This window comes from Alexandromys fortis, unplaced genomic scaffold (assembly GCF_014885135.2).
Source record: "Alexandromys fortis isolate MF-2015 unplaced genomic scaffold, M_Fortis_MF-2015_v1.1 scaffold_16, whole genome shotgun sequence".
Lineage (NCBI taxonomy): Eukaryota > Metazoa > Chordata > Mammalia > Rodentia > Cricetidae > Alexandromys > Alexandromys fortis.
Window position 1 is genome coordinate 16253083 of NW_026067893.1, and position 12907 is coordinate 16265989.

The following is a 12907-nucleotide window of genomic DNA, read 5'->3' on the forward strand; positions in this document are numbered from 1 at the left end:
CTAGTGGGATCATGGCTGTGAGTCCGTGTTGCTTTTATGGGTTTATCATCCAGAGGCCAGCCATTTTCTTAAGCAATGAGGATGATGTCATTTAGAGTAATCCTAGAATACCAGGCCTTCCCATAACAGCTGGAGCGCCTCCTAGCATATTGGAAAAATTACAGCTGCGTGAACATGCCACAGTTTCCAGAGAGCTCAGAAGCTCTGCAAATGGTGGGTGTGGAAAATTGTGTCTCACTTTAAGCAACAGAGTTACCACTTGGGAGTTTTAAAATATTTCAAAGTAGCTTTTCAGTATTTCCTGGCTCCCGCGAGGTATAAAATCCTATAGTTTTGAAGGTGATTGCCTCCCAGAAGTCACCAGGTCCAGCACTGCTCCCCCAGGGAACTGGTCTGTTTGGCGTTGTCCTGACTCACCCCTTTCAACTGGGTGTGGTCAAGAATTCCTTCCCAGCTTAGCCAGGCACTGTTGGTAGGGCTTTGAGTTAAAAAAGATCTTTTACCTTGAGCCAGAATTTGGTCTCCCTTTGTTCCCCCATTCCTTTCAGGCAGTTCTATTGGTACTGGATGGATGGCCTCCCAGCTCTTGAAAGCAACTGCGGTTATTTCTGGTCTGGCTTTCCTGTGCAGCCCCTTCGCCTCCTTCAGCATCACTCACGGGTCCCTCTGGCTGCACTCACGGATACATGTGCCTGGCTGGGGTGTGTGGATGAAGTACAGGCTAGATGTTAGCTTGCCGTTTCTTTGTTTCCATCTGCACCTCTTATTAATGCTTGCTCTTCCAACTTCAAAATGTTGCCACCCCAGAAAGAGTTTCCTGTCGTTCTCCCTAGGTGTGGTTTAAGCCATCAGACGAAAGCACCTTCATTGTCAATGGTTGTTGAGAGAAAAAGTGTCTTCATTTGGCCGAGGAGATGACTCAGCCAGTTAAGATAGCTTGTGGCTCTCACAGAGGACCAGGGTTTAGTTCCTAGCACTCACGTGGTGTCTCATGGATGCTTGTGAATCAAGTTCAAGGGCATCTCACACTGTCTTCTGGCTTCCAGTGGTACTGGCATATACACCAATAAATCTTTAAATATATAATCTTAATCACCTGATCCAAAATGTAGTTCTACTCAGTTAACTTTTACTAGGATGTTTTTAATTTTTTTTAAAGGGAAAGGTAATTTTTTTTTGTAGTGATACTTTGTAATCTAACAAAGCTTGCCTGAAGAGTGCTGAGTTAAACCACTAGTTAGCCATAGATGGCAGGCAGTGGTGGCACACTCCTTTAATCCCAGCGACAGAGGCAGAAGGATCTCTGAGTTTAAGGCTACCTTGGGCTACTTGAGACTGATTCTGTCTAAAAGAGAACAGCTCACACAAAGGTAATCCCGGGATTTGGGAGTTACATGCCTTTAACCCCAGCACTAGGGAGGTGGAGACAGGAGTGATATGGTTAGGTGGAGAGAGGAAAGCTGGGAGGAGACAGGAGCTCAGATGCAGTCTGAGGATTTATAGTGATGGATGCAGTCTAAGGATTCACAGGAACAGGACTGCCCCTTTGGTCTGAGCAGTGGTAGAGGTAAGAATTATAGTGACTGGCTGTTCTAATTCTCTGATCCGTCCACTTTCACCCCTGATAGCTGACTCCGAGTTTTTATTATTAAGAACAATTAGAATCTGTGTTATAATTTTTCTCTAGGGGAAGTTCTAAATGTACAGGAACAGCTTCAGTGCCTGTGCCAATATGCTAAAGATGCTTTAGAATTAAAAAGAAAAAAACGTCAAGTGAGGGTTTGGCCTTAATTGTGTGTTTATCTGTCTTTTGGTCAGTGTGTCCTGTACTGTGTCTGGCGCTCTGTGGATGTTTGGGAAAAGCTGAAGGACCTCAGACATGGGTGCATGGTAGACTTATTTCAGAGGTGGGATTGGCGTCAAGGATTCTGTATTCACAGATAGGACACTCAGACTTGCCAGTTCCTGGCCCGGCAACCTTAGGCAAATCATCCGACTTCTCAGGCCGCATCAGCACTTTGCGGGGCAGTTTTGGGAAATGAGCAAACACACCCTTATTACATTTGGTAGTATAGCCCAGAGCAAAACAATTGTTACCTTATTAGGGAATGAATCGCCTCTACTGAGTCTCTGAGAACAATCTTAAATTGTTCTGGCATAACCCAGTAGCCGTGCTGTTACATACCTTGCCTGGCTGTACCACAGAGCTGGCTTACAGCGCACCCATATCCTCTGGCCCTGCTCTTACCTTTGTTTCGGAAGCACTGGAAGCATGCCATCTCGACTTCTTTCCTGAGGGTCTGCAGAAGCCTGCTAGTGTGAGCAGCTGAGTCTCAGGGGCATGTCTGGGTCTGGTCCCCAAGATCCTTAGCTTTTCTCATAGTCACACAGGTTCAGCAGACGGTGGCCCTTCTCATTATCCTCTTAATACCCCTTCGTCTCCATTTGCAGCCAGGCTCATGTTTAACTTCCCACTTCTGCCATTCAATTCCTGTGGAGTCCCAAAGCCAAGTACCCGGAAGTTCCTGTAACCTGACCCTAGCCCCACACCTGTCTCGAGAAGAGTGCTTGTCTAGGCAGTGGGGCCACAGGTGAGATGTGGAAACCACGGCAGAACTCGGAAATTCTGTGTGCAATTAAAGCGGCCATAGTCCAGGAAACACATTTTCATTTTATTTAAAAATTATTTACAATGTATTGAGCCTTCATAAATGCTCTATTTTAAAATCTTTTTTTTTAAAATTTATCTTAACCTGAAGAAAATCTGGGGGTTTGGGAGATAGGGAAAGGGGTGGTGACAGCTCCTTAGAGGTTCTGCAGTGGGGGGAGGGGGGTATCGCAATAGCAGTGGCCGGGCTTCAGGGCCTAAGGGATACTGAGAGGGAGCGGCTTTTGTCCAGCAGGCTCCCTTGCAAATTCTTGTTCAAAACTCATCACTTATTGGCCTAGGTCCGAGACCCCCAGCACTTAGTGTGGGCACGATCTGTTCTGACCACGGAGAGCAGGCAGGGGTGGTGGCTGTGGAGTTAGCTAGAACATGCATGGCTGAGCTTCCAGCCAGGCTAAGCGAGTGGCGTGTGAAGTCAGTGACACACACAGAAGAGACGTCGCTGGCTCCAATCTTCCCTCCCAGGGGCTGTGGCCCTCTTGGCAATATCAGCTGTGGTTCGGTAGACAGTGGGCAAGTGTTTTATTTGGGATGTAGGCTGCACCATACGGTGTGGTGTGCCAAAGATTTCTGAGGACCCTGTCTTGGTGAGTACCAACCTTCCCCCATTGACAAGAATGCCTGACCACTTATAATTAAACACCATTCTCAAAGTGTCCAATATTCACTCTGCATTGCAGAAACACTGGGCTGAAAGTTCCCCTATTTCAAACCACTAAAAGCCTTTGTGGGTCTGGGAACTTTGAGGCTGGTAGGAAAGCTTCAAGTCTCTGGAACACACAAACACACTAAGTTCTGACGGTTCCAAGGGCGTCATAGGCCCTCTAAAGTCAAACTACGGACTCCCCTGGGGTAGTGGCCCCAGGTTAACAACCCCTGAGTTAAATAAAGTTCCTGTGGGCGAGCATTTTCCTTTGAGACACAAATAACGTAGAGGAATTATCAGCTGTCCATCTGCCTGTAACCAAATGTGGGGGAGGAAAAGGTGACGTGGGAATGGAGTGGAGACGCAGCAGGCAGAACTACATCTCTGGGCACTGACTGGAGGTGTGCAAAGGGTGAGAAATAAACCAGAAACTCAAATTCAAATTTAAACTCGACTTACATTTTCCCTCAGACTGGCTGTTTCCCCAATACCTACAGTCTCAGTAGATACGCGTGGTCATTCTGCCACCTTGTGGTTATGACTGGAATTGCATCTGCCTCAACACCCAGGTAGGTTTTCGGGATACTTAGCTGACCAGCAAGGGATATAGTAAGTGGGAAGTATGTGAAAAAGAAAAGTGAGCATTCAACATTCCTGTGTCAAGCACACTGAAGTCCCGTGACAGCACGGGGCATCCTTCCTGGCTGACCTGGGCACTCTTTGGTTTATCATGGCTAAAGTCACTGTAACAACTTACAAGTTTTTTTTTTTTTTTTTTTTTTTTTTCCTGCTTTGATTTTCACTTAAAACCTGAAGTTCCATGTCTGGCTCACAACTTGGTCTCTGTGCTCCCTGATTCTCCTTTTCTGAAGCTGGCTTATTGAGAGATTAGTTACTGGAAGCCCAAGCTGACACGTCCTGGGGAGATATGGTGGCTCAAGCCTTTGTCGCTTGCCCTTCCCCAGGCTTCAGAGAGAATCCAGTCACTGACAGTGAGTCCCCAAAACTCTGAAGTTCTGGTAGAAGAATCCCTGTCCATCCCTGGAGCTGACCTTCACACCCGCTCCTCTAGACTCGAATACACCTCTCTCCCGCATCACCTCCAGAGTTAATCCTAAGCATGAACTATGGCAGAAAGGGCTATTTTGTTCTGGAAGAAAGAATGGTCAATTCCAGGACGTGGGTCTCCTGTGGTCCAGGGACACCAAAGAACAAAGAATATCCCTGGGAGCCTCAGAGAGGCATTACCAGCTTGGGGTCATCTCCCTGCCGGTCCTGGACTATGCTATGGACAAGACCACTTCTAGCCTCTTCCATCACAGGCATCTCCTTCTGTGTCAAATTGGAGACAACTGGGAAAACTTGTCAGACTGACCGAGAGGGGTGTGAGGTGGAGGGCAGGATGTTCTGTCACCGTGGGAGGCCTTGGGGGAAGCAGGTGATGGGAGGGTGGGTCTTCCCCAAAGCCTTGGAATTTCACACGCGGGCCAGTGAGGTCTTCCCCTCGTCAGGTGATCAGAGGTGTTAAATTGGAGTTTTCCTCAGAGGCTTTCTCTCCATCTGCTGACCTCTTCCTTTTCCGGCCACCTGAAAAGCGGGTTGTCAGCTCAACCTGCAGCTAGGGAGGACAGTCTCAGCAGGCTGAGGACTTGGGGACAAAGCCCTGCTTTGGAACTCCTGCCATGGAACCTGCATTGCAGCTTGGTGCTGACATTAGCATCTGAAGCACTTTCCCATCGGAGGAGCCTCCTGAAAAACCACGGTCCCAGGCAGTAGCCTATGGCAGAGTTCATGCAAGGGACTAGGTAAGGCGCTGAAATGCCTTCTCTCCCTTTTCTGGAAGGCTCCATCCAGCTCAAGTGACTGCCTGAAATCCCCAAAGAGTGCTAGTCTCCCAGTCTCTGACATCCCTTGGGCTGAAGTTGGTGGGTAGAGCTGGGAGCCATTCCCGGGGGGTCTGGTTCAGAACGTCTCCTGCCCGCTCTCGGCCAGGTGATGGTGGTTGTATAAATGTCCTCAAAGATGGAAGAGGCCCCTGTTTGCAGCTCTGCAGTCTCCAGGATGGAACATTTTCATCCTGTTCTCTCCGCCACTGGCCCCCGTCTTTTCTCTCTTTTAAGGAACATTTACTGTGTGCAGGGACACGTGTATGTGTGTGCATGTGTGTGTGTGTGTGTGTGTGTGTGTGGTTGTGCAGGTGCCATGGTGTGCATGTGGAGCTCAGGTCACTACTTGTGAGTCAGTTTTCCCCACTTCCCATGTGGGTCCTGGGAATCACACCCAGGTCCTCAGCCTTGGCATCTCCCTCGCTTTCCTTTCTATGGAGTCTCCTGGCCAAAGGACTATATAGTGAATATTATGGGTTTAGCAGGTTCTAAGGTCTCTGTCATGATTATTTAATCATGATAAATTGACCTGATGATCTAAAGGTCTCTACCTATAAAAAAACAGGAGAAGGAAGGAGGGGGGTCATATTTTGACCTCAGGGCATGTCTGTGGACTCCTGTCTCCAGAACACCAATGGAAAGGGACAGAGTCGAACAGTATCACAGGTGTGGCACTGGCTCAGGCCCTGTTGCAGTTTTCTAGAGTCGTGTGTCACTAAGGTTTGCAAGCCTCCCCCTGGGAAAAAGACGCTAGCATGCATTCCCACCGCCCAGCAAGGAGCTTCAGTGGGGAGAGAGGTACTCACTCAAGGTTCTTAGCAGCTTCTTGCCCATGGTTTCCTCACAGTCGCTGCTGCTGGGGCTGGCCTCTGGCTCCAGGTGGATGTTACAGCATTCGGTCTCTGCAGCAGAAAGGAGAGCAAACTCAGGTCTCCAACCTGAATGGCAGGACCAGGCAGCGAGATTCGGAGTGACGCCTGTCTGTGAGGACGGGATGGAAGGGTAGGACCTCCTCAACAGTGCGTGCGAGCACGCATGCGCACCTGCCCCGAAGGGTGCTGTCTATTAGTTAGCAAAAGGGACAGAGAGACAACAGGAGCTGTTATCCCCCAGTCTACTCAGAGTCAGAAATGGTTCCCTCCTCAAGTGCCATCTGGCGAGAGAGTGGAGAACAGACTGTGCTCTGTACCAGACGAAAAGGACACCTGGGGCCACAGGATGTCACTTTCTTTTACCTGTAACACCAAGGGCTCAGCAACAACTGAGCACACACCCCTGGCTCCCTAGAGTCTCAGAGCACAGGAAGGGTCCAAGCTGGGAGGAAGGGCAGTGTGCAGGAAGCTGACCTGCGCCTGCACTACTGACCGTGGAGTCCACTTCCAACGTCAAGCTGTTTCCCCCTGTCAACCTCATGAGTCCTCACGCGTCCCACTAAGAGGTGGGCTAGACGGTCTCCAAAGTCCAGCCATCTCCGTGCCTACTCCTTCGCACCCTCTCTTAGCTACATGCTTCAGTGGAACTACTAAATTTGGTGTGCTGGGGAGAAAGAGGTCTCACGTTTTTCAGTCCAAACCCTGGACTGGTGACTGTATGTGCCCTCTTTCTGGGTTTGTCGCAGGTTGTCTCACTGATCTTACAGGCTCAGGAGCCTTTCCAGACCTTCGCTTTGGTGTGGAACGGGGCAGGTCTGAAGCAGCAGCTGGTGGGTTGGTAAACGGTGCGGGCAGCACTGGGGGCTGTTCACCTTTGCTACTGGGACACAGGGAGCTTTGAGCTGCTCCACTATCAAGGCAGAAGTGTGCTCTGTCTCAAATGAAGGGACCCGAGAACGCAGGGAAAGTTCCAGAGACTTTGGCCTGCTCTGTGGCCCAGGGGAAGGGAAGAGCCCTACCAATGAGGGTGAAGGCTGATGATGTCAGAGTTTTCTTTCTTTTTTTTCTTCTCTCTCTCTCTCTCTCTCTCTCTCTCTCTCTCTCTCTCTCTCTCTCTCTCTCTCTCTCTCTCTCTCTCTCTTTTTCTTTTTGACAGGGTTTCTGTGTAGCCCTGGCTGTCCTGGAACACACGTTGGAGTTTGAGCCCAGGCTGGCCTCGAACTCAGAGATCCGGCTGCCTCTGCCTCCCGAGTGCTGGGCTAAAGGCATGTGCCACCACTGCCCGGCCTATTATTTATTAACTTAGCTTACCAATTAAGATAAGGAAACTGAACCTTGGGTTGAGTAATTTGCTTACAATTGCACAGTCCCTAAAAACCCAGTGTGGGTGGTGCATGCTTGTATTCTCAACACTTGGGAGGTGGAGGCAGGGGGGCTCAGAAGCTCAAGGTTCTGCTACAAAATAGGTTCGAAGCCAGCTAGGGTTACATGAGAACTTGTGTTTAAAAAAACAAAAAACAAACAGACAAACAAACCCAAAAATGTGAATTGAGAGGCTAGGGTATAAATCCAAGTAGAAAACAGATCCTACCAATGCTCAAGTTTTCCTGGAAAGGTGAAAATTAATGGGCCTGATACATGGTAGGTGCTTGGTAAATGCTGACAGCACCCCACCTTGTACCCCCTCCTCTGATATAGGAGCTAGGAGCCCAGGGCCCCCCAAGTCAGCTGGTTCTGAACCACACTTGTGTCTCAGAGCGGTGATCTCCCTTGCTCCTCTGGCCCCAGCTCTGACCTGTTGTGGGAACAGCCGCAGGGGACAGCGAGAGCTGGTGTGTCTTGTTCTCCTCAAAGTCGGCCATTTCTTCCTGGGGGAAGGCCATTTCCTCCATCCTCAGGTACACCACCTCCCCGGGGCTTCTCAGACCATCTGAGCGGCTGCCTAGGGAGGACAGTGAGTATGTCACCACTGTGCCTTGGAGGAGACCTGGGGCTCCGTGAGGCACAAGATGGCTGCGGAGCAGAAATGGAGACGGTAGGGAGGGTTGCTCATACCGCACAGCAGCCCAGCCCGTCTGCCAGACTGACTCACACGGCAAGCTGGTCCTGTTGCTCAGGAGTGTGAGGACTGGGTCATCCTTTGGAGTCTGGGGTGTGCCCCGGGTCGTAGGGGCCTTGGTGGAGTACCCATCAGTGAAAGCCTCCATGTCTGGGGACTGGGGCGAGCTGTCCATGTGGCAGGCCGTGAGTGCATTCTGGTACTGCTGTCGTGTGATCTGGAAGAAAGTGGACAGAGGCTCAGGAGAGCGGTGTAGACACTGCATCACAAACAGCTCCTCTGGGATGCTTTGGAAGGCCTGGCCTGAGGCCATGAAGCGGAGTCCCACCCAAGCACATTAGCCCCGCAGAAGGACAAAGAAGGGTCCTTTACTTGCTGACCACCAACACCCAGCGTACTGGGAAGAACCTGCCTGGACCTCTTCTGTGTTGCTGCAGCGAAGTATCCGAGCCTTGTACTTTATATAAAAAAGAGGTTTGTTTGGCTCAAGATCTCGGTGGTTGGAAAGTACAACCAGCATGGAGCTGACGTTTGGTGAGAGCCTCCCTGGCTGTATCACACGCTGGAGAAGCAGAGAGGGAAACGGTTGACTGTAGCAAGGGGCTAAACACATAGGCCAACCTTGTTTGACAACAACCCAGTTTCACAAAAGCCAATACAGTCCCAGGAGAATGATATTAATCCCCTTCGAGGAGGTGGACCCTGTAACTCTCACATTCCTCTAGGTTCAACCTCTGGAAGATCCACCTCATAATACTGTTACACTGGGGACTTTGTTAACTTTTGGGGACACACTCAAACCAGGGGATGTGGGCCAGACAACTGTGACTCTCACACTTCAGTATCAGACCCACAGGGTTTGTTACATCCAGGTTTCTGGGCCCAATTCAGAATGTTTCTAATTTACTAGCTCAGCATCCAAAACAGGATTTCCATTTCTAGCAAGTTCCACGTAAGGCTAGTGATACTGTGCTTTGCAGGGAACTAACTGACCTGTGCCTCACACTAACTAGGTCTCAGTCAAAGCAGTTTAAAGGACACAGCGGCATTGTGCTCGCAGCTGGATTTGGTAGTTTGCAGGCAAAAACTAAGCCTTGTGCTTTATAATGTGGAAATGTGTGTGTCTGTCCACTCACTGTCTGCCCAAAGCTTCAACAGAGTCAATGCTCTTGCTGAGAACACCTCATGGCCCAGCCTCTGCTGTCCCTCACTCAGCTATCTGGTTATGTTCTGTTGTGGAATATTTGTTTAAGATGTGTTACATTTGTTTATGCTGTGGAATATTTGTTTAATGATGCAAAGTTGTGTTGCATTCTTTTAGGTTGCACTTGTTTAACTCTGTGAAGCTGTGTTAATTTGCCTGCCTAAAACACCTGATTGGTCTAATAAAGCGCTGAACTAGGCAGGGAGGAGAAAGTGGTGGGGTTGGTGGGCAGAGAGAACAAATGGGAGGAGAAATCTAGGGAAAGAAGGAGGTGCAAAAAAAGGAGAAGGAGAGGAGGATGCCAGGGACCAGCCACTCAGCCACACAGCCAGTCAGAGTAAGAAGGATGGGAAGATATAATAGAATAAAGAAGGGTTAAAAAGCCCAGAGGCAAAATGTAGTTAAAGAGAAACGGGATAATTTAAGATAGAAAAACTGGCAAGAAACAAGCCAAGTTAGGCCGGGCATTTATAAGTAAGAGTAAGTCTCCATGTGTTTATTTGGGAGCTGGGTGGTGGGCTCCCAAAGAGTGGAAAAAACAAAACAAAAAACTAACTACAACGTTACATGTAGAAAATTTCCTACAGGACACTTGATAAAGAGAGCAGTTGACCCTCCAGTAGCTGTGTTCTGTAGTGATATTTCATTTGTACTTTAATAAATAAAGCTTGCCTGAAGATCAGAGAGTAAAACAGTTGCACTGATCAGCCTTACAGACCAGGCAGTGGGCACACACACCTTTAATCCCTGTAGTCACACTAGCTCGCCATAAAAGCTGGGCAGTAGTGGTGCACACCTTTAATCCCAGCCCTAGAGAGGAAGATAAGATGGGAGGAGACAGCTGTCAGACACAGTCTCATTCTGAGATTCCTGGAGGCAGGATCGACATTTTGGACTGAGGTAGAGGTAAGGGCCAGAGACTGGCTGTTTCGCTTTTCTGACCTTCAGGTTGAACTTTATTTATTAAAATACAAATGAAATATCACTAGATTGTTCTTTAAAGAATTACTTTTATCTTATTTATTCTTAATTAAATTTTAGTTTATGTGGGGCGTGGTGTGTGTGTGTGTGTGCGCACCACACCTTATCAGAGGTCTGATAAGGGTATGAATCTGCTGTAGCTGCACTTACAAGCTGTTGTGAGCTGCTCCACAAAGGTGCTGGAAATCAGGTTCACTGGAAGAGCAGCAAGCACTCTCAACTGTTGAGCCATTGTTCCAGCCCCCCGCTGTGTTCCTCAAAATATTAATTTAGACCTGTCTTCTAGTTTAATCAAATAAGGCAAAGTCATCCTTTACCCAGAAAGTATAACAGGAAACTCATGGCCTGCTGCTCAGCACCCATGACTCAAGCCTTGGTTTTGTCACTTTTGGGCTGGGTAACACTAGCCAGATCAATAGCCCCTCTGAGTTTGTAGAACATGCCTGGAGAACAGAGATAATATGAGCTCATGCATTATGCAACCATACCATATGACTATTTATCACATGCCCACATACATCTCTCAATCTGACTTTGTACGAGGCACACATTTCAAAGACAGGTGCCATATTCACCATCTCGCTCCTTCTAAATTCTCCACAGCATGCCATGGTGTGGGGGAGGAAGAGGGGCGGTGGCCCTCTGTTCCCCAGAGTCTGTGTGACTGGTGGTGTTAGAGAGACAAGTCTAGAAGCTTGGTAAAGCCTTCAGTAAGAAGACACAGCCAAAGAGGACAGCAGCCGGAGGCAGATGCCAGGGAGGCCGTGGAAGGATCAGGAAAATGGACGGGAAAAGCTACAGTGATCGTGGAAAAGCAGGAGAAAGGAGATAATGTTGGGTTTGACTTTGGATCTGCTGGCTCAGGACTTCCATCTGCCAGGTGGATGGTTGTGTCCCCCAAGCCAGATGCCTTTTGGGAGTGAAGCTGTTGTAAAATGCTCCATCTTCCTTTAACACTTTTTCATACATGGGAGGCTTCTGCCCTGTTGGCCCTGTGCTGAGCTACGCTTCAGACACCACTGTGGCGGAAAGAAAGGTACAGGAATTAATGACCACTTGATAACAACTCTAAAGGAGGGAGCCCTTCTGTGAGATACCGAGTTCCCTGTCATTGGAAGCAGTCACCGTGTTAAACCCCCACTTGTTGGTCCTGTTGTCCTGGCTAGTGTTTGTCAACTTAACACAAGCTAGAGTCATTGGAGAGGAGGAAGCCTACCTTGAGAAAATGCCTCCCTAGGGTTGTGCTGTAGGGAAGCCTGTAGGGCATTTTACTAATTAGTGATTGATGGTGGAGGGCCTGGCCAATTGCTGGCTGGGGCCACCTCTGGGCTGGTGGTGGTTCAGGGTTCTATAAGAAAGCAGGCTGATCAAGCCATGGGAAGCAAGGCAGTAAGCTGCATCCCTCCAGGGCCTCGGTGTCAGCTCCTGCCTCCAGGTCCCTGCCCGGTTTGAGGTCCTGTCCTGAAGACTTCCTTTGATGATGAACAGTGATGTGGAAGTGTGAGCCAAATGAACCTTTTTGCTCCCTAAGTTGCTTTAGTCATGGTGTTTCATCACAGCAATAGAACCCTAACTAAGAAGCCTGCTGGAAAGAAGATTCAGACAGCTGCAGCCAGGACATTAGGAGAAGCACAGTGGTGTGTGTGTTGTAGGGAGTGCTTGGCCCTGGATGCTGGGTAAAGGGTAGAGTTTGGGGGAGGGTCTGCATGCCAGTGGGTGGCTGTTAAAAGGGACAGTGCCATTGACTGGTTACCTCTTTGTTCTTACAGCCTTGCTTTCACACTGTTTAAAGAAAAGAATTAAACTTTAAACTACCCCTGTGTGCTAACACATCACTTAAAAAAAAAAAAAAAACAAAAATCTGTCTCCATAGAGACTATAGAGAAGGCTTAGCAGTTAGGAGCACTTGTTCTTGCAGAGGACCTGGGTTCGAGTCTCAGGCATACACAGACATACATGTGAACAAAATACTCATACACATAGAATAAAATGAATAAATCTAAATAAATTAGAAAAGAGAAACTGTCGACATAAACTCTGTTTTGAAGAATGAACTCGGTTCAAATATCCCTTTTCGTCCTTTCTTTCCCTTTGGGCAAATTTTGTTATTAGTGCTAGTGGGTGGATCCAGGGCCTGGGACGTGCCAGGCAAACAAGGCGCAGCTGAGTTACGCTCCTGGCCCTGACAACTTTTCAATTTAGCATGTTATTGTTAAGTAGAATTATTGTTTAGGAGTTAAAATGAGAAACAGGTCAACCAGAGCTACATGTGACACCCTGTCTCCGAAAAACAAACAAGAGAGAAACAGGTGAACTAATTCTATCAATGTGGCCTTGACAGTCAACTGTTCTCATCGCCACCAGCCCAGAACTGGGGCAGCCTGATCCTTTCCCAGCGTGCTTCACTGCAGCCTCCCATAGCCTTTGTGGGTATGCCCCACATGACACTGCCTTAAGCCGGCTCTGGTTCCGTCCCAGTTTTTAAAGGACCAGACATTGTCCAGATAATATAGTGCTTTAAAAAAGTCACGTATTTAGTGCCTGCACTGATCATTGCTATTTAACTTATTTTTTCTCCTCTTATCTCTTGC

General features: G+C 48.5%; 1 protein-coding gene across 2 annotated transcripts in view; it reads right to left on the minus strand.

Annotated features, from left to right (window-relative positions):
* Window positions 1-2696: 2696 nt before the first annotated feature.
* Cnnm1 (cyclin and CBS domain divalent metal cation transport mediator 1) overlaps window positions 2697-12907 on the minus strand; it is a 58800-nt gene continuing 48589 nt past the window's right edge. Inside the window, exons 8-11 of one of the 2 annotated variants that reach the window (XM_050149055.1) lie at window positions 8165-8348; window positions 7868-8014; window positions 6007-6102; window positions 2697-4901 (exon numbers count right to left, since the gene is read on the minus strand). In XM_050149055.1, coding sequence (XP_050005012.1) covers window positions 4822-4901; window positions 6007-6102; window positions 7868-8014; window positions 8165-8348 — 507 coding nt within the window. In that variant the 3' untranslated portion in view covers window positions 2697-4821. Of the gene's footprint in view, window positions 4902-6006; window positions 6103-7867; window positions 8015-8164; window positions 8349-12907 lie in introns of those variants that run through there. The other variant, XR_007592982.1, reaches the window with a different exon arrangement.